Below are 25,677 nucleotides of genomic sequence, written 5' to 3'. Positions count from 1 at the left end.
CCCTCTGGTAGTTATTCAGCCTGATAACACATCACTGCCGACAGACACAACCATAAATGTAGCAGCCTGTACACCTAATCATTAGGGATCTGACATGCTGTATTACATGGAAACTGTAGGCTACTAACAACAGCAGCTACATAGTCTAGTTTACTATGGTCCTGTACCTCTGACCAGAGTCAACAAAGTGGTAATGTTGTGTATTGTATATACAGTAATACACTTCAAACAGTTTATTTCATTTAATTATACACATGAGGAAAAAGTGGTTTCCCAGCACGAATTCATGTACAAACATTATTTTCATTACATTCTTGTCATTTAGCAGATGTTCTTATCCAGAGAGACTTACAGGACAAATAAGGGTTAATTGCCTTGCTCAAGGGCACAATGACAGATTATTCACCTAGTTGGCTCAGGATTCAAACCAGCAACCTTTATGTTACTGGCCCAACATTCTTAACCGTTAGGCTGCCTGCCACCAGATCAATAAACACAAGTAGTTGATTCATAGCTTGTTTAGTAATATAAAATAATCCACCCAAACTAATGCCTAACAACAGATCATCACACTATCTTTATCTGATATACACGGAGTGTACAAAACATGAGAAACAGTTTCCTAATATTGAGTGTGTTCCACAGGGATGCTGGCCCATGTTGACTCCAATGCTTCCTACAACTGTGTCAAGTTGGCTGGGAGTGGATCTCTACTCTGAATAGCTCCTTCCATCTCCTCCCACAGATGCACAATTGGATTGAGATCTGGTGACTCGGCAGGCCACTGCAGTAAGCTGAATTCCCTGTCATGGTTCCCATGGAACCATTCCTGGACAAGCCTTGTGGCATAATCCTGCTGAAAACATACATTTGCAGCTGGATACATTGCTGCCATAAAGGGATGCACCTGATTGGCAATGATGTTTAGACATCCTGTGGCATTAAAACGTTGCTCCACTTTTATCAAGGGGCCCAATGTGTGCCATGAAAACACACCCTACACCATCACCACCACCCTGCAATGCTGACACACGGCATGGGTGCATGCACTCATGGTTCTCCATACCCTAGTCTTCCCATCAGCATGACACAGCAGGAACTGGGATTATCTAGACCAGCGGTTCCTAAAATGTTTATAGTCCCGTAACCCTTCAAACATTCAACCTCCAGCTGCGTCCCCCCTCTAGCACCAGGGTCTGCGCACTCTCAAATATTGTTAGCCTGTCACACAGGCTTGAGTTTGTCACTTCCCACAAGCCTGGTTGTGACAAAGAGCTCTTATAGGACAAGGGCACAAATAACAATAATCAATTTTGCTCTTTATTTAGCCATCTTACATATAAAACCTTACTTGCTCATTGAAAATTGTGAATAACTCACAATTTAATGAGAAGGGTGTGCTTGAAAGGATGCACATAACTCTGCAATGTTGGATTGTATTGGAGAGAGTCGGTCTTAAATCCTTTTCCACACACAGTCTGTGCCTGTATTTAGTTTGTATACTAGTGAGGGCCACGAATCCACCCTCACATAGGTACGTGGTTGCAAAGGGCATCAGTGTCTTAACAGCGCGATTTGACAAGGCAGGATACTCTGAGCGCAGCCCAATCCAGAAATCTGTCAGTAGCTTCTGATTAAATTCAATTTTCACAGAACCGCTTGTTGCAATTTTGATGAGGCTCTCTTGTTCAGATATCGGTAAGTGGACTGGAGGCAGGGCATGAAAGAGGTAACGAATGACCGATGACCATTTAGCTCAGTTGATGATTTAAAACATTTTCCACAGTCAGAGCAGGAGTAAGGCTACTGTCCATTATGTATACCTTGGTGTCTTTTTAACTGGCCCATTTGAGAGAAACTCTTCCTACAGTCAGAGCAAGAGTAAGGCTTCTCTCCTGTATGTATACGTTCATGTTGTTTTAGGTGGCCCGATTGAGAGAAACTCGCCCCACAGTCAGAGCAGAAGTAAGGCTTCTCTCCTGTGTGTGTTCTCTGGTGAACTTTTAGCTCAGATGATTGTGTGAAGCATTTTCCACAGTCAGAGCAGGAGTAAGGCTTCTCTCCTGTGTGTATACGTTCATGTTGTTTTAGGTGGCTCGATTGAGAGAAACTCGCCCTACAGTCAGAGCAGGAGTAAGGCTTCTCTCCTGTGTGTGTTCTCCGGTGAACTTTTAGAACAGTTGATGTTATGAAGCATTTTCCACAGTCAGAGCAAAAGTAAGGCTTCTCTCCTCTGTGTATACGTTCATGTTGTTTTAGGTAGCTCGAGAGGGAGAAACTCTTTCTACAGTCAGAGCAGGAGTAAGGCTTCTCTCCTTTATGTATACCTTGGTGACGTTTTAAGTAGCCCAGTTGAGAGAAGCTCTTCCTACAGTCAGAGCAGGAGTAAGGCTTCTCTCCTTTATGTATAGCTTGGTGACGTTTTAAGTAGCCCAGTTGAGAGAAATTCGCCCCACAGTCAGAGCAGGAGTAAGGCTTCTCTCCTGTGTGTATACGTTCATGTTGTTTTAGGTGATGCAGTTGAGAGAAACTCTTTCCACAGTCAGAGCAGGAGTAAGGCTTCTCTCCTGTGTGTGTTCTCTGATGAACTTTTAGCTGACCTGATGCTGTGAAGCATTTTCCACAGTCAGAGCAGGAGTAAGGCTTCTCTCCTGTGTGTGTTCTCTGATGAACTTTTAGCTCAGATGATGTTGTGAAGCCTTTTCCACAGTCAGAGCAAGAGTAAGGCTTCTCTCCTGTGTGTGTTCTCTGGTGAACTTTTAGCTCAGATGATGTTGTGAAGCCTTTTCCACAGTCAGAGCAGAAGTAAGGCCTTTCTCCAGTGTGTGTTCTCCGGTGAACTTTTAGAACAATTGATGTTATGAAGCATTTTCCACAGTCAGAGCAAAAGTAAGGCTTCTCTCCTCTGTGTATACGTTCATGTTGTTTTAGGTAGCTCGAGAGGGAGAAACTCTTTCTACAGTCAGAGCAGGAGTAAGGCTTCTCTCCTTTATGTATACCTTGATGACGTTTTAAGTGGCCCAGTTGAGAGAAATTCGCCCCACAGTCAGAGCAGGAGTAAGGCTTCTCTCCTGTGTGTATACGTTCATGTTGTTTTAGGTGACGCAGTTGAGAGAAACTCTTTCCACAGTCAGAGCAGGAGTAAGGCTTCTCTCCTTTGTGTGTTCTCTGATGAACTTTTAGCGGAGCTGGTGTTGTGAATCTCTTCCCACAGTCAGTGCAGGAATACAGAGTCTCTCCTGTATGTATTTTTTGGTGTTTTTTTAGCTTTGATATAACTGGAAAAATCTCCTCACAATGTGGGCAGTGGTGAGACCTCTTAGCTCTGTGATCTTCCTGCTGTTGCTCTCTGGATGTAGAGAATGTCTCAACATCATCTCCTGTGTGAACATCAGAAGAACCAGTCAGTTGGTGTAATATACAGTACCAGTCAGAAGTTGACACACCTACTCATTCAAGGGTTTTTCTTCATTTTTACTATTTTCTACATTGAATAATAATAGTGAAACATCAAAACTATGGTATTACACATATGGAATCATGTAGTAACCCCACCCCCAAAAAGTGTTAAATCAAAATAGCTTGTATTTTAGATTGTTCAAAGTATTCACCCCTTGCCTTGACAGCTTGGCACAGTCTTGGCACTCTATCAACCAGCTTCACCAGGAATGCTTTTCCAACGGTCTTGAAGTTCACACATATGCTGAGCAAGCTGCTTTTCCTTCACTCTGCAATCCAACTCATCCTAAACCATCTCAATTGGGTTACGGTCTGGTGATTGTGGAGGCCAGGTCATCTGATACAGCACTCCATCACTCTCCTTCTTGGTCAAATAGCCCTTACACAGCCTGGAGGTGTGTTGGGTCATCTTGTTGAAAAACAAATGAGTCCCACTAAGCCCAAACCAGCTGGAATGGCGTATCGCTGCAGAATGCTGTGGTAGCCATGCTGGTTACATGTGCCTTGAATTATAAGTAAATCAGACAGTGTCACCAGCAAAGCATCCCCACAAAGTCACACCTCCTCCATGCTCCACGGTAGGAAATACACATGCGGAGATCATCCAGTCACCTACTCTGCGTCTCACAAAGACACGGCGGTTAAAAGCAAAAATCTGAAATTTGGACTCATCCGACCACAGGACAGATTTCCACAGGTCTAATTTCCATTGCTCGTGTTTCTTAGCCCAAGCAAGTCTCTTCTTATTGGTGTGTTTTAGTAGTGGTTTCTTTGCATCAATCCGACCATGAAGGCCCGAGTCACACAGTCTCCTCTGAACAGTTGATGCGTCTGTTACTTGAACTCTGAAGCATTTATTTGGCCTGCAATTTCTGAGGCTGGTAACTCTAATGAACTTATCCCCTGCAGCAGAGGTAACTCTGGGTCTTCCATTCCTGTGGCGATCCTCACGAAAGCCAGTTTCATCATAGCGCTTGATGGTTTTGCGACTGCACTTGAAGAAACTGTCAAAGTTATTGAAATGTTCCATTGACTGAGCTTCAGGTCTTAAAGTAATGATGGAATGTTGTTTCTCTTTGCTTATTTGAGCTGTTCTTGCCATAATATGAACTTGTTTTTTTAACAAATAGGGCTCTCTTCTGTATACCACCCCTACCTTGTCACAACACAACTGTTTGGCTCAAACCCATTAAGGAAAGATATTTCCGAAATTAACTTTTACGACGGCACTCCTGTTAGTTGAAATGCATTCTGGGTGACTACCGTATGAAGCTGGTTTAGAGAATGCCAAGAGTTTGCAAAGCTGTCAAGGCAAAGGGTGGCTACTTTGAAGAATCTCAAATATATTGATTTGTTTAACACTTATTTGGTTACTACACGATTCCATATATGTTGTTTCATAGTTTTGATGTCTTCACTATTATTCTACAATGCAGAAAGAAAAACCCTTGAATGAGTAGGTGTGTCCAAACTTTTGACTGGTACTGTACATATCAAATGTATTTTACGAAGCCCTTTTTACATCAGCAGTTGTCAAAGTGCTTTACAGAGATCCAGCCTAAAACCATAAAAGAGCAAGCAATGCAGATGTAGAAGCACAGTGGTTATGACAAACTTCCTAGAAAGCAGGAACCTAGGAATAAACTTAGAGGAACCAGGTCCTCTTCTGGCTGTACCGGGTGACATACACTACATTTAAAAAAAGGTCACTTATAAATGTCCTTGTTTTGAAAAATAAAAAAAATAAAAAAATAAAAAAAGTAAAATAAAATATCAAATTGATCCGAAATAGTGTCGACATTGTTAATGTTGTAAATGACTATCGTGGCTGGAAATGGCTGATTTTTTATGGAATATCTACATAGGCGTACAGAGGCCCATTACCAGCAACCATCACTCCTGTGTTCCAATGGCACGTTGTGTTAGCTAATCCAAGTTTATCATTTAAAAAAGGCTAATTGATCATTACAAAACCATTTTTTCAAATGATACACTTGGATTAGCTAACACAACATTACATTGGAACACAGGAGTGATGGTTGCTGATTATGGGCCTCGGTACACCTACAGTGGGGAGAACAAGTATTTGATACACTGCCGATTTTGCAGGTTTTCCTACTTACAAAGCATGTAGAGGTCTGTAATTTTTATCATAGGTACACTTCAACTGTGAGAGACGGAATCTAAAACAAAAATCCAGAAAATCATATTGTATGATTTTTAAATAATTAATTTGCATTTTATTGCATGACATAAGTATTTGATCACCTACCAACCAGTAAGAATTCCGGCTCTCACAGACCTGTTAGTTTTTCTTTAAGAAGCCCTCCTGTTCTCCACTCATTACCTGTATTAACTGCACCTGTTTGAACTCGTTACCTGTATAAAAGACACCTGTCCACACACAATCAAACAGATTCCAACCTCTCCACAATGGCCAAGACCAGAGAGCTGTGTAAGGACATCAGGGATAAAATTGTAGACCTGCACAAGGCTGGGATGGGCTACAGGACAATAGGCAAGCAGCTTGGTGAGAAGGAAACAACTGTTGGCGCAATTATTAGAAAATGGAAGAAGTTCAAGATGACGGTCAATCACCCTCGGTCTGGGGCTCCATGCAAGATTTCACCTCGTGGGGCATCAATGATCATGAGGAAGGTGAGGGATCAGCCCAGAACTACACGGCAGGACCTGGTCAATGACCTGAAGAGAGCTGGGACCACAGTCTCAAAGAAAACCATTAGTAACACACTACGCCGTCATGGATTAAAATCCTGCAGCGCACGCAAGGTCCCCCTGCTTAAGCCAGTGCATGTCCAGGCCTGTCTGAAGTTTGCCAATGACCATATGGATGATCCAGAGGAGGAATGGGAGAAGGTCATGTGGTCTGATGAGACAAAAATAGAGCTTTTTGGTCTAACTCCACTCGCCGTGTTTGGAGGAAGAAGAAGTATGAGTACAACCCCAAGAACACCATCCCAACCGTGAAGCATGGAGGTGGAAACATCATTCTTTGGGGATGCTTTTCTGCAAAGGGGACAGGACGACTGCACCGTATTGAGGGGAGGATGGATGGGGCCATGTATCGCGAGATCTTGGCCAACAACCTCCTTCCCTCAGTAAGAGCATTGAAGATGGGTCGTGGCTGGGTCTTCCAGCATGACAACGACACGAAGCACACAGCCATGGCAACTAAGGAGTGGCTCCGTAAGAAGCATCTCAAGGTCCTGGAGTGGCCTAGCCAGTCTCCAGACCTGAACCCAATAGAAAATCTTTGGAGGGAGCTGAAAGTCCGTATTGCCCAGCGACAGCCCCGAAACCTGAAGGATCTGGAGAAGATCTGTAGGGAGGAGTGGGCCAAAATCCCTGCTGCAGTGTGTGCAAACCTAGTCAAGAACTACAGGAATTGTATGATCTCTGTAATTGCAAACAAAGGTTTCTGTACCAAATATTAAGTTCTGCTTTTCTGATGTATCAAATACTTATGTCATGCAATAAAATGCAAATTAATTACTTAAAAATCATACAATGTGATTTTCTGGATTTTTGTTTTAGATTCCGTCTCTCATAGTTGAAGTGTACCTATGATAATAATTACAGACCTCTACATGCTTTGTAAGTAGGAAAACCTGCAAAATCGGCAGTGTATCAAATACTTGTTCTCCCCACTGTATGTAGATATTCAATATAAAAATAAATATATATTTTTTTAAAGCAGTTTCCAGCCTCAATAGTCATTTGCAACATTAACAATGTCTACACTGTTTTTCTGATCAATTTTATATTTTATTTGACAGAAAAGTGCTTTTCTTTCAAAACAAGGACATTTCAATGTGACCCCAAACTTTTGAACGGTAGTGTATGTATTCATATCAGTAGGCTGGTAGTGTATGTATTCATGTCAGTAGGCTGTACAATAAAAAAGGGGAATAAAACAGTCTTGAAGGAGTTCCCACATATGCTGAGCACTTGTTGGCTGCTTTTCCCTCACTCATAGAACTTTTAAAAACACTAGCAGTTTGTCTACTTCACTTCTTTAAATCTGTTACCACTTGGCAACCCCTACCCCAGTCAACAGCCCTGCACCCCCCACAGCAACTTTCCCAAGCCTCCCCCATTTCTCCTTCACGTAAATCCAGATAGCTGATGTTCTGAAAGAGCTGCAAAATCTTGACCCCTACGATTCATCCGGGCTAGACAATCTAGACCATCCCTTTCTAAAATTATCCACCGCAATTGTTGAAACCTCTATTACTAGCCTGTTCAACCTCTTTCATATCGTCTGAGATCCCCAAAGATTGGAAAGCTGCCGCAGTCATCCCCCTCTTCAAAGGGGGAGACACTCTAGACCCAAACTATTACAGACCTATATCTATCCTACCTTGCCTTTCTAAGGTCTTTGAAAGCCAAGTTAACAAACAGATCACCGACCATTTCGAATGCCACCGTACCTTCTCCACTATGCAATCTGGTTTCCGAGCTGGTCATGGGTGCACCTCAGCCACGCTGAGGGGGGTGCCACAGGGTTCAATTCTCGGGACGACTCTTTTCTCTGTATAAATCAATGATGTCGCTCTTGCTGCTGGTGATTCTCTGATCCACCTCTATGCAGACAACACCATTCTGTATACCTCTGGCCCTTCTTTGGACACTGTGTTAACTAACCTCCAGACGAGCTTCAATGCCATACAACTCTCCTTCCGTGGCCTCCAACTGCTCTTAAATGCAAGTAAAACTAAATGCATGCTCTTCAACCGATCGCTGACGGTTCTGACTTAGAATATGTTGACAATTACAAATACCTAGGTGTCTGGTTAGACTGTAAACTCTCCTTCCAGACTCACATTAAACATCCCCATTCCAAAATTAAATCTAGAATCGACTTCCTATTTCACAACAAAGCATCCTTCACTCATGCTGCCAAACATACCCTCGTAAAACTGACTATCCTATTGATCCTTGACTTCGGCAATGTCATTTACAAAATAGCCTCCAACACTCTACTCAACAAATTGGATGCAGTCTATCACAGTGCCATCCATTTTGTCACCAAAGCCCCATATACTACCCACCACTGCGACCTGTATGCTCTCGTTGGCTGGCCATCGCTTCATATTCGTCGCCAAACCCACTGGCTCCAGGTCATCTATAAGTCTTTGCTAGGTAAAGCCCCGCCTTCTCAGCTCACTGGTCACCATAGCAGCACCCACACATAGCACACGCTCCAGCAGGTATATTTCACTGGTCACCACCAAAGCCAATTCCTCCTTTGGCAGAAGAGAACTGGAAGGAAAAGCAGCCAATGACTGGAACGAATTGCAAAAATCACTGAAGCTGGAGACATATCTCCCTCAATAACTTTAAGCATCAGCTGTCAGAGCAGCTCACCATCCAAGTACATCATCCACAAACGGTTATTCATTTTTTTGCTCCTTTGCACCCCAGTATCTCTACTTGCACATTCATCTTCTGCACATCTATCACTCCAGTGTTTAATTGCTAAATTGTAATTACTTCGCCACTACAGCCTATTTATTGCCTTACCTCATTTGCACACACTGCATATAGATTTTTCTATTGTGTTATTGACTGTATGTTTGTTTATCCCATGTGTCACTGTGTTGTTGTTTGTGTCGCACTGCTTTGCTTTATCTTGGCCAGGTCGCAGTTGTAAATGAGAACTTGTTCTCAACTGGCCTACCTGGTTAAATAAAGGTGAAATAAAAAATAAATAAAATACTCGAGAACTCCAGATAGCCCAGTGAATAAAACAAATGCTGACAATACTGGTGTCAAACCATACAAGCCTCAGTAGCATGAAATAACATCTACTTTCTCATTGAAACAGTTCTACACCAACTTTTCATACACAGTGGGAAGTTGAAATGAACAACAAACTTAGTTAGATAGAACCTGCTCTTACCATGAGAAACAGATTTCCCAATCTTCTCCTCCTCTTCTTCATCTTTCATGTTGACATTCAGCTTCAGTGTTTGACTGCAGTCTTCCAGCTTCACTGATGCCATCTCTGGATCCTGCAGTGCAAACTGGGCTCCACTGTCACAATCAGCACCCAGTGACTGTAGGTTTCTACTCAGTGTGGAAGGAGAGTGGCAGGCTGGGTTTGTCCCCACTGTTGATGTTAACGGCCTCAGACTTAATCTGAGTCGGCCTGTAGTAATAAAGCAAAAAAGACACACAGTTCAGGCACTTTATTCCCTTGAAATATATTATATTTCTTGTTCAATTATCTAATTCAGTGCTTGACTTGGACTGAAATAGGTGCCTGTGCTCATTTTGGGTGCCGGTAACGTATATATTTATTGAGTTAATATTCTATAAGAGGAACATGATCTCAAGCAGTAGAAATGTAAGTACTCTGCTCCGGTGAGCTCCTGTCCAAATCAAGCACTGATCTCATTTCAGTAGATCAGGTAGCTCAGCATTGACAACAAATACAGGACTAACATCAGGACAAAGATCGAATCGTACTACACCGGCTCCAACGCTCGTCGGATGTGGCAGGGTTTGCAAACTATTACAGACTACAAAAGGGAAGCACAGCCGAGAGCTGCCCAGTGACACGAGCCTACCAGACGAGCTAAATAACTTCTATGCTCGCTTTGAGGCAAGGAACAATGAAACATGCATGAGAGCATCAGCTGTTCCAGACGACTGTGTGATCATGCTCTCCGCAGCCGATGTGAGTAAGACCTTAAAACAGGTCAACATTCACAAGGCCACTGGGCCAGACGGATTACCAGGACGTGTACTCCAAGCATGCGCTGACCAACTGGCAAGTGTCTTGACTGACATTTTCAACCTCTCCCTGTCTGAGTCTGTAATACCAACATGTTTCAAGCAGACCACCATAGTCCCTGTGCCCAAGAACACTAAGGTAACCTGCCTAAATGACTACCGACCCGTAGCAGTCACGAAAGAGCTGCTTCATGTGCTTGGCCCTCCTATGTTGAACATAATAAACGGCTCTCTATCCACCGGATGTGTACCAAACTCACTAAAAGTGGCAGTAATAAAGCCTCTCTTGAAAAAGCCAAACCTTGACCCGGAAAATATAAAAAACTATCGGCCTATATCGAATCTTCCATTCCTCTCAAAAAATTTTGAAAAAGCTGTTGCGCAGCAACTCACTGCCTTCCTGAAGACAAACCATGTATACGAAATGCTTCAGTCTGGTTTTAGACCCCATCATAGCACTGAGACTGCACTTGTGAAGGTGGTAAATGACCTTTTAATGGCGTCAGACCGAGGCTCTGCATCTGTCCTCGTGCTACTAGACCTTAGTGCTGCCTTTGACACCATCGATCACCACATTCTTTTGGAGAGACTGGAAACCCAAATTGGTCTACACGGACAAGTTCTGGCCTGGTTTAGATCTTATCTGTCGGAAAGATATCAGTTTGTCTCTGTGAATGGTTTGTCCTCTGACAAATCAACTGTACATTTCGGTGTTCCTCAAGGTTCCGTTTTAGGACCACTATTGTTTTCACTATATATATTTTACCTCTTGGGGATGTTATTCGAAAACATAATGTTAACTTTCACTGCTATGCGGATGACACACAGCTGTACATTTCAATGAAACATGGTGAAGCCCCAAAATTGCCCTCGCTAGAAGCCTGTGTTTCAGACATAAGGAAGTGGATGGCTGAAAACTTTCTACTTTTAAACTCGGACAAAACAGAGATGCTTGTTCTAGGTCCCAAGAAACAAAGAGATCTTCTGTTAAATCTGACAATTAATCTTGATGGTTGTAAAGTCGTCTCAAATAAAACTGTGAAGGACCTCGGCGTTACTCTTGACCCTGATCTCTCTTTTGACGAACATATCAAGACTGTTTCAAGGACAGCTTTTTTCCATCTATGTAACATTGCAAAAATCTGAAATTTTCTGTCCAAAAATGACGCAGAAAAATTAATCCATGCATTTGTTACTTCTAGGTTAGACTACTGCAATGCTTTACTTTCCGGCTACCCGGATAAAGCACTAAATAAACTTCAGTTAGTGCTAAATACGGCTGCTAGAATCCTGACTAGAACCAAGAAATTTGATCATATTACTCCAGTGCTAGCTTCCCTACACTGGCTTCCTGTTAAGGCAAGGGCTGATTTCAAGGTTTTACTGTTAACCTATAAAGCGTTACATGGGCTTGCTCCTACCTATCTTTCCGAGTTGGTCCTGCCGTACATACCTACACGTACGCTACGGTCACAAGACGCAGGCCTCCTAATTGTCCCTAGAATTTCTAAGCAAACAGCTGGAGGCAGGGCTTTCTCCTATAGATCTCCATTTTTATGGAATGGTCTGCCTACCCATGTGAGAGACGCAGACTCGGTCTCAACCTTTAAGTCTTTACTGAAGACTTATCTCTTCAGTAGGTCATATGATTGAGTGTAGTCTGGCCCAGGAGTGTGAAGGTGAACGGAAAGGCTCTGGAGCAACGAACCGCCCTTGCTGTCTCTGCCTGGCCGGTTCCCCTCTCTCCAATGGGATTCTCTGCCTCTAACCCTATTACAGGGGCTGAGTCACTGGCTTACTGGTGCTCTTTCATGCCGTCCCTAGGAGGGGTGCGTCACTTGAGTGGGTTGAGTTACTGACGTGATCTTCCTGTCTGGGTTGGCGCCCCCCCTTGGTTTGTGCTGTGGTGGAGATCTTTGTGGGCTATACTCGGCCTTGTCTCAGGATTGTAAGTTGGTGGTTGAAGATTTCCCTCTAGTGGTGCGGGGGCTGTGCTTTGGCAAAGTGGGTGGGGTTATATCCTTCCTGTTTGGCCCTGTCCGAGGGTTTCTTCGTATGGGGCCACAGTGTCTCCTGACCCCTCCTGTCTCAGCCTCCAGTATTTATGCTGCAGTAGTTTGTGTCGGGGGGCTAGGGTCAGTTGGTTGTATCTGGAGTACTTCTCCTGTCTTATCCAGTGTCCTGTGTGAATTTAAGTATGCTCTCTCTAATTCTCTCCTTCTCTCTTTCTTTCTCTCTCTCGGAGGACCTGAGTCCTAGGACCATACGTCAGGACTACCGGGCATGATGACTCCTTGCTGTCCCCAGTCCACCTGGCCTTGCTGCTGTTCCAGTTTCAACTGTTCTGCCTGCGGTTATGGAACCCCTACCTGTCCCAGACCTGCTGTTTTCAACTCTTAATGATCGGCTATGAAAAGCCAACTGACATTTATTCCTGATTATTATTTATGAACATTTTGAACATCTTGGCTCTCTCTAATTCTCTCCTTCTCTCTTTCTTTCTCTCTCTCGGAGGACCTGAGCCCTAGGACCATACGTCAGGACTACCGGGCATGATGACTCCTTGCTGTCCCCAGTCCACCTGGCCTTGCTGTTGTTCCAGTTTCAACTGTTCTGCCTGCGGTTATGGAACCCATACCTGTCCCAGACCTGCTGTTTTCAAACTCTTAATGATCGGCTATGAAAAGCCAACTGACATTTATTCCTGATTATTATTTGACCATGTTGGTCATTTATGAACATTTTGAACATCTTGGCCATGTTCTGTTATAATCTCCACCCGGCACAGCCAGAAGAGGACTGGCCACCCCTCATAGCCTGGTTCCTCTCTAGGTTTCTTCCTAGGTTTTGGTCTTTCTAGGGAGTTTTTCCTAGCCACCGTGCTTCTACACCTGCATTGCTTGCTGTTTGGGGTTTTAGGCTGGGTTTCTGTACAGCACTTCGAGATATTAGCTGATGTACGAAGGGCTATATAAAATAAACTTGATTTGTAGCAGTGAAATGCTTCGAAAGGCTGGTCATGGCTCACAACAGCATTATCCCAGAAACCCTAGACCCACTCCAATTTGCATACTGCACCAAAAGATCCACAGATGATGCAATCTTTATTCCACTCCACACTGCCCTTTCTCACCTGGACAAAAGGAACACCTACGTGAGAATGCTATTCATTGACTACAGCTCAGCGTTCAACACCATAGTGCCCTCAAAGCGCATCACTAAGCTAAGGACCCTGGGACTAAACACCTCCCTCTGCAAATGGACCCTGGACTTCCTGACAGGCCGCCCCCAAGTGGCAAGGGTAGGTAACAACACATCCACTATACTGATCCTCAACGCGGGGGCCCCTCCGGGGTGTGTACCCAGTCCCCTCCTGTACTCACTGTTCACTCATGACTGTACGGCCAGGCACGACTCCAATACCACCATTAAGTTTGCTGATGACACAACAGTGGTGGGCCTGATCACCGACAATGATGAGAAAGCTTATAGGGAAGAGGTCAGAGACCTGACTGTGTGGTGCAAGGAAGACTCCTGAACAGCTAATCAAATGGCTACCCAGACTATTTGCATTTGCCCCCCCACCACCACCCACTGGTGCTACTACTTTTATCTATGCATAGCCTCTTTAATAACTCTACCTACATGTACATAATTATCTCGACACCGGTGCCCCCCGCACATTGACTCTGTTCAGGTACCCCCTGTATATTGCCCGCTATTGTTATTTAGTGCTGCTCTTTAATTATCCTTCTCTCTTACTTTAAGGTATTTTCTTAAAACTGCACTGTTGGTTAAGGCCTTGTAAGTAAGCATTTCACTTTAAGGTCTATACATGGTGTAATCGACGCATGTGACAAATAAATTGTGATTTGAAAACATTCATTAATTCACATTAGACACAAAGGACACAACGTAAGAGCACTTTATAGTAGATTTCCTAAATTCACATAAAATTACTCAAAAACCATGTAGTACATTACAAGGTCACTGTTTGTTTAGGCAGCACTGTTACTATTTTCCTTAACAACCGCGTCTTCATTGTATTTTTTCAATCAAAAAACAATTGTATTTCCCGTTCACACTACAGTAACAGACCGAGCGGGCGCCGCCATTTTACCAGCTCGTCAATTTTACACAAAACCAATAACATGCAACAAAGAAATCTCAAATAAATGGATTCTTTATGAAATTACCTTGAGAAAAATATGTACATCCACTCAGACAAACCCAAAGTCTCTAGCTATGTGACTTGTAAAATAGTTTACCACGTTCTTCACTCGGTTTGACACAGAAATTACACATCAAACCTTTACCAAACGTGATAATACCTAATGGATTTGTTACCTAGCATGGAATGACATGTTCTTTCGATATTGTAAAGTTTAAACGCGCTATTACATACCTGTAGTAGTAAATTGAAACGGACACAAACAAAGGTTATCTTCTTGACTGCTCCGTTCTGGCGCTTTCTTTATTCTGAAGAATGGTGCACGCCTGCCGGGAACTTCCTGTTCCCCCACTACCACAGTGCAACCTTCCGTGCATTCCGGGATCATTGGGATGGCCCGATCCCATGCCACGAGAAGGCGGTAGTTGCTACTACTGCTGCCGTCGCCGCCTCCTCAGTGGTGTAAACTAAAGTACAAAGGTAAACAACATTTAAGAGATGACAAAAGCCGTTTTCTTTATAAAATAAATTAATGTTTATTTATAACACATGCTGAGAGCAAATGCACCTCTAACTAAATGTAACTCCAAAGGAACTGTAATTTAAGGGATAGTTCAATCAAATTACAAATGTCCACCTTGGTTTCTTCACCCTGTATACAATCCCAATAATGTGCACGTCAGCAGTGAAGTTCTGAAGATGGAGGACTTTCAGTACAGCAGTGTTCCCCAACCCTGGTCCCAAAGGGGTGTACATGTATGTTTTTGCACTACCACTCTCATACCTTATTCAATTCAAAGGCTTGAGTTGTTTAGTTGAATCCAGTGTGTGAGTGTTAGGGCAAAAACAAAAAAGCACTCCCCTTTGGGTCCCCTGGGCCAGGATTAGGGTACACTGCAGTACACAGCAAAACAGTCTGATGATGCAATTGTCATTTGTCATTTTCATATCATTATTATCATCATCATCATCATGACACTTTTTGCTTTGTACTGAAAGTTCTTGAAAACGTGATTGCAGTGTACTAATGAACAAAATAAATTTTTGGGGGGTGAAACATGCCTTTCATAGAGCCTACCACTCCATTAAAGGAGTAGTTCACTATTTTACAACTTGAAGTCCTGTATGTAAGATCAAATCAAATGTATTTATAAAGCCCTTCTTACATCAGCTGATGCCACAAAGTGCTGTACAGAAACCCAGCCTAAAACCCCAAACAGCACGCAATGCAGGTGTAGAAGCACGGTGGCTAGGAAAAACTCCCTAGAAAGGCCAAAACCTAGGAAGAAACCTAGAGAGGAACCAGGCTATGAGGGGTAGCCAGTCCTCTTCTGGCTGCGCCGGGTGGAGATTATAACAGAACATGACCAAGATGTTCAAATGTTCATAAATGACCAACATGGTCAAATATTAATAATCACAGTAGTTGTCGAGGGTGCAAATGGTCAGCACCTCAGGAGTAAATGTCAGAAGGCTTTTCATAGCCGATCATTGAGAGTATCTCTACCGCTCCTGCTGTCTCTAGAGAGTTGAAAACAGCAGGTCTGGGACAGGTAGCACATCCGGTGAACAGGTCAGGGTACCAAAGGCGCAGGCAGAACAGTTGAAACTGGAGCAGCAGCACGGCCAGGTGAATTGGGGACAGCAAGGAGTCATCATGCCAGGTAGTCCTGAGGCATGGTCCTATGGCTCAGGTCCTCTGAGAGAGAGAAAGAAAGAAAGAGAGAATTAAAGAGAGCATACTTAAATTCACACAGGACACCGGATAAGACAGGAGAAATACTCCAGATATAACAGACTGACCCTAGCCCCCCGACACAAACTACTGCAGCATAAATACTGGAGGCTGAGACAGGAGGGGTCATGAGACACTGTTGCCCCATCCGATGATACCCCCGGACAGGGCCAAACAGGCAGGATATAACCCCACCCACTTTGCCAAAGCACAGCCCCCACACCACTAGAGGGATATATTCAACCACCAACTTACCATCCTGAGACGAGGCCGAGTATAGCCCACAAAGATCTCCGCCACAGCACAACCCAAGGGGGGGGCACCAACCCAGACAGGAAGACCACGTCAGTGACTCAACCCACTCAAGTGACGCACCCCTCCTAGGGACGGCATGGAAGAGCACCAGTAAGCCAGTGACTCAGCCCCTGTAATAGGGTTAGAGGCAGAGAATCCCAGTGGAGAGAGAGGAACCGGCCAGGCAGAGACAGCAAGGGCGGTTCGTTGCTCCAGTGCCTTTCCGTTCACCTTCACACTCCTGGCCCAGACTACACTCAATCATAGGACCTACTGAGGAGATGAGTCTTCAATAAAGACTTAAAGGTTGAGACCGAGTCTGCATCTCTCACATGGGTAGGCAGACCATTCCATAAAAATGGAGCTCTATAGGAGAAAGCCCTGCCTCCAGCTGTTTGCTTAGAAATTCTAGGGACAATTAGGTGGCCTGCGTCTTGTGACCGTAGCGTACGTGTAGGTATGTACGGCAGGACCAACTCGGAAAGATAGGTAGGAGCAAGCCCACGTAATGCTTTGTAGGTTAGCAGTAAAACCTTGAAATCAGCCCTTGCCTTAATAACAGGAAGCCAGTGTAGGGAGGCTAGCACTGGAGTAATATGATACATTTTTTTGGTTCCAGTCAGGATTCTAGCAGCCGTATTTAGCACTAACTGAAGATTATTAGTGCTTTATCCGGGTAGCCGGAAAGTAGAGCATTGCAGTAGTCTAACCTAGAAGTGGCAAAAGCATGGATACATTTTTCTGCATCATTTTTGGACAGAACATTTCTGATTTTTGCAATGTTACGTAGATGGAAAAAAGCTGTCCTTGAAACAGTCTTGATATGTTCGTCAAAAGAGAGATCAGGGTCCAGAGTAACGCCAAGGTCCTTCACAGTTTTATTTGAGACGACTGTACAACCATCAACATTAATTGTCAGATTCAACAGAAGATCTCTTTGTTTCTTGGGACCGAGAACAAGCATCTCTGTTTTGTCCGAGTTTAAAAGTTGAACATTTGCAGCCATCCACTTCCTATTGACTGAAACACAGGCTTCCAGCGAGGGCAATTTTGGGGCTTCATCATGTGTCATCAAATTGTACAGCTGTGTGTCATCCGCATAGCAGTGAAAGTTAACATTATGTTTTCGAATGACATCCCCAAGAGGTAAAATATATAGTGAAAACAATAGTAGTCCTAAAACGGAACCTTTAGGAACACCGAAATTTACAGTTGATTTGTCAGAGGACAAACCATCCACAGAGACAAACTGATATCTTTCCGACAGATAAGATCTAAACCAGGCCAGAACTTGTCCGTGTAGACCAATGTGGGTTTCCAATCTCTCCAAAAGAATGTGGTGATCGATGGTATCAATGGCAGCACTAAGGTCTAGGAGCACGAGGACAGATGCAGAGCCTCTGTCTGACACCATTAAAATGTAATTTACCACCTTCACAAGTGCAGTCTCAGTGCTATGATGGGGTCTAAAACCAGACCGAAGCATTTCGTATACATTGTTTGTCTTCAGGAAGGCAGTGAGTTGCTGCGCAACAGCTTTTTCATTTTTTTGTTGAGAGGAATGGGAGATTCGATATAGGCCGATAGTTTTTTATATTTTCTGGGTCAAGGTTTGGCTTTTTCAAGAGAGGCTTTATTACTGCCACTTTTAGTGAGTTTGGTACACATCCCGTGGATAGAGAGCCGTTTACTATGTTCAACATAGCAGGGCCAAGCACAGAAAGCAGCTCTTTCAGTAGTTTAGTTGGAATAGGGTCCAGTATGAAGCTTGAAGGTTTAGAGGTCATGATTATTTTCATCATTGTGTCAATAGATATAGTACTAAAACACTTGAGTGTCTCCCTTGATCCTAGGTCCTGGCAGAGTTGTGCAGACTCCGGACAACTGAGCTTTGGAGGAATACGCAGATTTAAAGAGGAGTCCGTAATTTGCTTTCTAATGATCATGATCTTTTCCTCAAAGAAGTTCATGAATTTATTACTGCTGAAGTGAAAGCCATCCTCTCTTGGGGAATGCTGCTTTTTAGTTAGCTTTGCGACAGTATCAAAAATAAATGTTGGATTGTTCTTATTTTCCTCAATTAAGTTGGAAAAATAGGATGATCGAGCAGCAGTGAGGGCTCTTCGATACTGCACGGTACTGTCTTTCCAAGCTAGTCGGAAGACTTCCAGTTTGGTGTGGCGCCATTTCCGTAAAAATTTTCTGGAAGCTTGCTTCAGAGCTCGGGTATTTTCTGTATACCAGGGAGCTAGTTTCTTATGACAAATAATTTTAGTTTTTAGGGGTGCGACTGCATCTAGGGTATTGCGCAAGGTTAAATTGAGGTCCTCAGTTAGGGGGTTAACTGATTTTTTTCCTCTGGCGTCCTTGGGTAGGCAGAGGGAGTCTGAAAGGGCATCAAAGAATCTTTGGGTTGTCTGAGAATTTATAGCACGACTTTTGATGATTCTTGGTTGGAGTCTGAGCAGATTATTTGTTGCGATTGCAAACGTAATAAAATGGTGGTCCAATAGTCCAGGATTATGAGGAAAAACATAAATTAAGATCCACAACATTTATATCATGGGACAAAACTAGGTCCAGAGTATGACTGTGGCAGTGAGTAGGTCCGGAGACATGTTGGACAAAACCCACTGAGTCGATGATGGCTCCGAAAGCCTTTTGGAGTGGGTCTGTGGACTTTTCCATGTGAATATTAAAGTCACCAAAAATTTGAATATTATCTGCTATGACTACAAGGTCCGATAGGACTTCAGGGAGCTCCGTGAGGAACGCTGTATATGGCCCAGGAGGCCTGTAAACAGTAGCTATAAAAAGTGATTGAGTAGCTGCATAGATTTCATGACTAGAAGCTCAAAAGACAAAAACGTCGTTTTTGTTTTTGTAAATTGAAATTTGCTATCGTAAATGTTAGCAACACCTCCGCCTTTGCGGGATGCGCAGGGGATATGGTCACTAGTGTAACCAGGAGGTGAGGCCTCATTTAACACAGTAAATTCCTCAGGCTTAAGCCATGTTTCAGTCAGGCCAATCACATCAAGATTATGATCAGTGATTAGTTAATTGACTATAACTGCCTTGGAAGTGAGGGATCTAACATTAAGTAGCCCTATTTTGAGATGTGAGGTATCACAATCTCTTTCAATAATGGCAGGAATGGAGGAGGTCTTTATTCCAGGGAGATTGCTAAGGCAAACACCGCCATGTTTAGTTTTGCCCAACCTAGGTCGAGGCACAGACACGGTCTCAATGGGGATAGCTGAGCTGACTACACTGACTGTGCTAATGGCAGACTCCACTAAGCTGGCAGCCTGCTACCTGGCCTGCACCCTATTTCATTGTGGAGCTAGGGGAGTTAGAGCCCTGTCTATGTTCGTAGATAAGATGAGAGCACCCCTCCAGCTAGGATGGAGTCCGTCACTCCTCAACAGGGCATGCTTGGTCCTGTTTGTGGGTGAGTCCCAGAAAGAGGGCCAATTATCTACAAATTCTATCTTTTGGGAGGGGCAGAAAACAGTTTTCAACCAGCGATTGAGTTGTGAGACTCTGCTGTAGAGCTCATCACTCCCCCTAACTGGGAAGGGGCCAGAGACAATTACTCGATGCCGACACATCTTTCTAGCTGATTTACACGCTGAAGCTATGTTGCGCTTGGTGACCTCTGACTGTTTCATCCTAACATCGTTGGTGCCGACGTGGATAACAATATCCCTATACTCTCTACACTCGCCAGTTTTATCTTTAGCCAGCACCCTCTTCAGATTAGCCTTTACGTCGGTAGCCCTGCCCCCTGGTAAACAGTGTATGATCGCTGAATGATTTTAAGTCTAATACTGCTGGTAATGGAGTCGCCAATGACTAGGGTTTTCAATTTGTCAGAGCTAATGGTGGGAGGCTTCGGCGTCTCAGACCCCGTAACGGGAGGAGTAGAGACCAGAAAAGGCTCGACCTCTGACTCCGACTTGCTGCTTAATGGGGAGAACCGGTTGAAAGTTTCTGTCGGCTGAATGAGTGACACCGGTTGAGCATTCCTACATCATTTCCCTCTAGAAGCCATGAGAAAGTTGTCCGGCTGCGGGGACCGTGCGAGGGGATTTATACTACTATCTGTACTTACTGGTGGCACAGATGCAGTTTCATCCTTTCCTACACTGAAATGACCCTTGCCTAACGATTGCGTCTGACTTGCAGCACAGCTATCCTCGTTCTCCTGTATATTATGAGTACAGCGACTGCAATTAGAAGGCATCGTGTTAATGTTACTACTTAGCTTCGGCTGGTGGAGGTCCTGCCGAACCACATCCAAGGGAAAAAACTGAGGGAAAAACTAAAAATATAAACGGTAATTAGAAGTCAGATTACTTGATTGGTATTCAGGGGACGAGGTACAGTATGTACTCAGGAGATGAATCTCTGATCTTAGCAGCATCATTCTTACACCTCCACGTAATGTGACTGTGGTTCTTCAATGTTTCCCGAATTTTTTTTCTGTGGGATATTTTGTCTAATAATCCTGGGTCAATGGAAACCTGTCTACTGATGGCATCTCTGGATTCTGCAGTGCAAACTAGACTCCACTGTCACAATCAGGACCCAGTGACTGTAGATTTACAGTGTGGAAAGAGAGAGGCAGGCTGGGTTTGTCCTCACTGTCAATCTGTCAACTCTGAATAGAATCTGAGATCAACCTACTGGTCCTCCCCTGTGCTTGCCACATCCCCTCCCATTGTTACTGTGTGTATGAACACATTTTGAACAATGGCTGCCGAAAATGCTGTGGTGCCGACTAACACAATAGGAAAGGTTTTGGTAGACGTGGGCCATCACAGGTGAGTTCACAGTTCTTTCACTCTAAACATTCATATCAATGACTCACCCTCAAATGGACCATCAATATCAGAGTTCTACAAGACTATTTACATAATCGACTGCATTTCAACAGCCTGATCCTCATTATGGTTCCAGGGATACAGTATATTAAGCTCAAACAATGGGGTGTTGAAAGGGTTTGCAAGTTGGAAGGCCACCTCAATACAAGAATGAATGTTCCATGTAGTGTCACTATTGTTTGGTCACCTCACCAGACCTCCATTTTGGTTGCTCCCTGTTTGACTAATCTATCTTCTATCCTTATTGAACCATATTGAAATAACACTGTGCAGTTAAACCAAGTGTATTCGTAATTTTGTTAAATTAAAAGTACTTAAACATGTTTAATTGTGTCCTCTCACTGAGTGCACTTTCATTGAGGGAGTGTTATTACACTGGCCAGGGTTGAACCGGGCAATGGCCCGTCATGTCAACGGAAAAAGCGGGGAGGGAGGATCTCCCATCTCAAATCAAACAATAATCTTTGCCGCTCTGTCAAATTTTCCACACTCACAAAAAGCTAATTTCTCTCAAATGTTGTGCAACATCCCTGTTAGTGAGCATTTCTCCTTTGCCAAGATGATTGTATCAAATGCAGTTAGTTTGCTTTCAGAATGCACTGTACATAGCTTACATGCTCGGTCTAACTGTGCATCTCTGAGCTAAGGTTATATCAATCATTTAATGCTAAGACATAGATTGTAAGATATTAGCTCCTTGTTCCTAAGCCTCTTAATAATTGCTTAACGGTAAACCTAGACACTTGCATCTTATAGTATTCAGAGTGGTGACGAAAGGTTCACAACCTTGGCTATACCCACTGGACACGATTATAGGTCTATAGCGTTCACATAGCAATGGAGTCAGATTGATGAATGAGGTTTATTATTCTTATATTCAACATAATGTCTGGATCATTTCCATCCACCGACATAATAGTGACTCATCCAGTTGATGGGATTTTCTGCTTTTTCCAACTTCAATATCAGTTATTGTTAAATCTTGGTTCCAGTAGTTTTTTTGTTTTTTCTAAGAGATTGTCAGTTGTTTAGGTTTTTGGCAAGGTTTTGTAAAGTTTACCTATCATATTAATATTATTTCAAATCAACATTGTGATATAAAACCTTTAAGTTGAATGTATTTGAAAATATCTACATTGGTCATTCCAAAATGGCTTTATAGAGCTGTCACTGAGATGCATCTATTTCCTATTACCAAGTCTTTTACAGTTTCTATGCCTTTAGTTTTCCATGTGGACCAATTTATCGATGAATTCTGAAACGCTATCCAGGGATTGTTCCATAAATCAAATCAAATTTGATTTGTCACATGCGCCGAATACAACCTTACCGTGAAAAGCTTACATACAAGCCCTTAACCAACAATGCAGTTCAAGAAATAGAGTTAAGAAAATATTTACTAAATGAACTCAAAGGGAGTGATGTTGGTTCTTGTAGAATACGTTTCGTCTTCTTCCATATTGTTATAATGTTCTTAACTATGAAGTTATTCATGTTTTTATCTTTATCTTTTGAATATAAACATGTAAAATATTCTGGGGATGAACATGCACATCTTCAATATGAACCAAACACCCATTGTTCCTCTTTAGTGCATTTAACTATATGTCGAAAGTAACAGCCTTGAGTAGTGAGTTGATACAATTCCTAATCTGGAAGGTTAAAACCACCCTCAGATTTAGGAAGATGTGAAACTTTCCTTTTTATTCTATGAATTTTATTTGTCCATATACAGTCTTATGGCAGTATACTTTTAAAGAATGTGGGGTAATTGGTATTATGGAAAATAAATACTAAAACTTTGGGAGCCATGCCATTCTTTAGGAGGTTTATTCTACCTGTCAGATTGGAAAGATTATTACATTTAATTATATCTGCTGTCATATTGTTATGTAATGGAATAAAGTTATCTTTATATAGTGTTTTGTTATTTGTTGTCACTTATTAAGCATCCAAAGTATTTCATATTTTGTTGTCCAATATTGGTCAGGTATATCAGGAGATCATCTGTAAATAAGTTTATTTTATATTCATGTTTACCAATACTGATACCTGTTACGTTTGGGTCCTGTCTAATTCTTTCTGCAAGCGGTTCAATTGCCATAGCAAACAGGAGGGAGAGGGGACATCCATGTCTTGTGCTCCTTTATAAAACTATTTCATCAGATAATATATTTTTGTATATTTTAGCTTTCTGACATTTATACAATCTTTTTATAAAATGTATTTTTTCTGCTCAAATTTTAAGTTTCTAAAGTTTTGAATAGAAAAGGCCCTTCAAGACAGTCAAAAGCCTTTTCGGCATCAACCACCATTTTTGATAAATCTATATCTTTTTTTTTTTGCGTATTGTATTAAACTGAAATGTGTTTTTTTTGGTCTATTTTTAATATACTCTGTAAGATTGATATGTTAGTCTGGTAATACTTTTGCCATTCTTAGAAGCTTTATTATTTGACTGTCACAGTTTGTTAAACTTGTGGGTCTATAATCAGTAGGGGACTCTCCAGATTTTCCTGAATTTAGTATAACTGAAATTGTTTGATACAGAACGTGTGTTGTCACTTGAGTAAATTGGGCCGCTACTTTGTCCCAGAATGTCAAATAAAATTGTATGGGAAAGCTGTCCATACCTGGTGCTGTCCATACCTGGTGCTGTCCATACCTGGTGCTGTCCATACCTGGTGCTTTTCTTCACCTGAATGTTTAACAGTGTCTAATATTTACTTTTAGGTCATTTCTTTGATCATTTTTTTGCTGATAGTTGAGTCTAAGAAGGCTGTAGATCAGTCCAACTGTTATTTCATTCTGATTTGATATAAATTTTCATAGAAGCTTTTTAAATTGATATCAATAGCGTTATTTGTTTTATAATTATAACTGGTTTGACATGTTTTTGTTTTGTGAGGGCTGTGATTGGCTATTGAGATTGACTGTAGGCCTAGGTTGGACTTGAGACACCCCATTAGAAAATCTGGATTTAGAGTTTTTTGTAGAAGGGTCTGCTCAGCGTAATGATAAATAAGACCCTATTAGTTGGTAACGCAGTTGTGACTATTTTAGATACGATGGAGAGTGCAGGGCAATTATTTGGTTTGACTAAAGCTTGTATTTCGGCTAAAGATAGCTCTGTTAACATATACACCGACAGTAGATATGCGTTGTAGTGAATGACTTTGGAACGTTGTGGAAGAATAGAGGGTTTTTGACTTTCTCTGGAAAACAAATTGCTCACGGTAAGCTTGTGTCCTGTCTGTTGGAGGCTGTTCAACTCCCCTCATTAACCTCAGTGATAAAGTATCAGGCCCCCTCTGACAGATGGCGATAGTTCCAGCTCCCACCAACTTTTTATCTGTTAATGATATCGTTGCTTTACAGGCTACGGCTGATGATTCAGAGAAACGCAAGTGGGCTGGGTGCTGTCATAAGGACGCCTCGGGTGTATGGCTGGATGAGTGGAGCAGACCTGCCCCGTTGTACATTCCACTTCCTCACAAAAGTGTCACATGGTCAGGATCATGTGTCTAAAGGAGGAATGGTGGATCTTGTAAATAAATATTGGTGTACAGTAGGTTTGACTGTTTCTGCAGAACATTTCTGCAATAAATGTTTGATTTGTTTGACTAACAATGATGGACGCGGCATTTCAATATCCCCCGCGTCCCATCCAAGGCCTGAAGGACCCTTTGAGCACTTAATGATGGACTTCATTGAGTTGATCCCTTGTGGGGGAATAATTATTGTTGAGTGATTGTTGACATGTTTTCTAAATGGATTGAAGCTTTCCCTTGCAGGAGAGCCACAGCGGCTGTTGTGCGAAAGCACTCGTGAGAGAGATCAAATCAAATCAAATGTTATTGGTCACATACACATGGTTAGCAGATGTTAATGCAAGTGTAGCGAAATGCTTGTGTTTCTAGTTCCAACAGCAACAAGTAATCTATCAATTCCACAACAACTACCTTATACACACAAATGTAAATGGATTGAATAAGAATATGTCCATATAAATATATGGATGAGCGATGGCCGAGCGGCATAGGCAAGTCTGGTAGGAGCAGAGAAACATGCTAGAAACCTGAGGGACAGTCTGGTAGGAGCAGATAAACATACTAGAAACCTGAGGGACAGTCTGGTAGGAGCAGATAAACATACTAGAAACCTGAGGGACAGTCTGGTAGGAGCAGATAAACATGCTAGAAACCTGAGGGACAGTCTGGTAGGAGCAGATAAACATACTAGAAACCTGAGGGACAGTCTGGTAGGAGCAGATAAACATGCTAGAAACCTGAGGGACAGTCTGGTAGGAGCAGATAAACATACTAGAAACCTGAGGGACAGCCTGGTAGGAGCAGATAAACATACTAGAA

At 42.7% G+C, this 25,677-nt stretch overlaps 2 protein-coding genes across 2 annotated transcripts in view; one reads left to right on the top strand and one right to left on the bottom strand.

The window, feature by feature from the left end:
* Positions 1-25,677, top strand: part of LOC129860120 (zinc finger protein 91-like) — a 398,291-nt gene that overhangs the window by 182,818 nt on the left and 189,796 nt on the right. The gene's annotated exons all lie outside the window — the stretch shown is intronic.
* LOC129858872 (oocyte zinc finger protein XlCOF6-like) lies at positions 416-8,881 on the bottom strand. Its single transcript, XM_055928107.1, has 2 exons — positions 8,848-8,881; positions 416-3,404 (listed from the first exon to the last, which is right to left on the bottom strand). The coding sequence occupies exons 1-2, from the start codon at positions 8,879-8,881 to the stop codon at positions 1,804-1,806; spliced, it is 1,635 nt and encodes a 544-aa protein (XP_055784082.1). The 3' UTR covers positions 416-1,803.

This window comes from Salvelinus fontinalis, chromosome 7, assembly GCF_029448725.1.
Source record: "Salvelinus fontinalis isolate EN_2023a chromosome 7, ASM2944872v1, whole genome shotgun sequence".
In the NCBI taxonomy this organism is placed as follows: domain Eukaryota; kingdom Metazoa; phylum Chordata; class Actinopteri; order Salmoniformes; family Salmonidae; genus Salvelinus; species Salvelinus fontinalis.
Note: the sequence above shows the minus strand (reverse complement) of the source record. Positions and strands in the feature narration are given on the sequence as shown.

Bases quoted from the DNA above. Each gene is read 5' to 3' on its own strand.
- LOC129858872 (XM_055928107.1), bottom strand. From the start codon at position 8,881: ATGAATAACCGTTTGTGGATGATGTACTTGGATG. The intron at 3,405-8,847 runs GTGAGCTGCTCT...TACACCAACTGA, and splicing joins GTGGATGATGTACTTGGATG to CTGGTTCTTCTGATGTTCAC.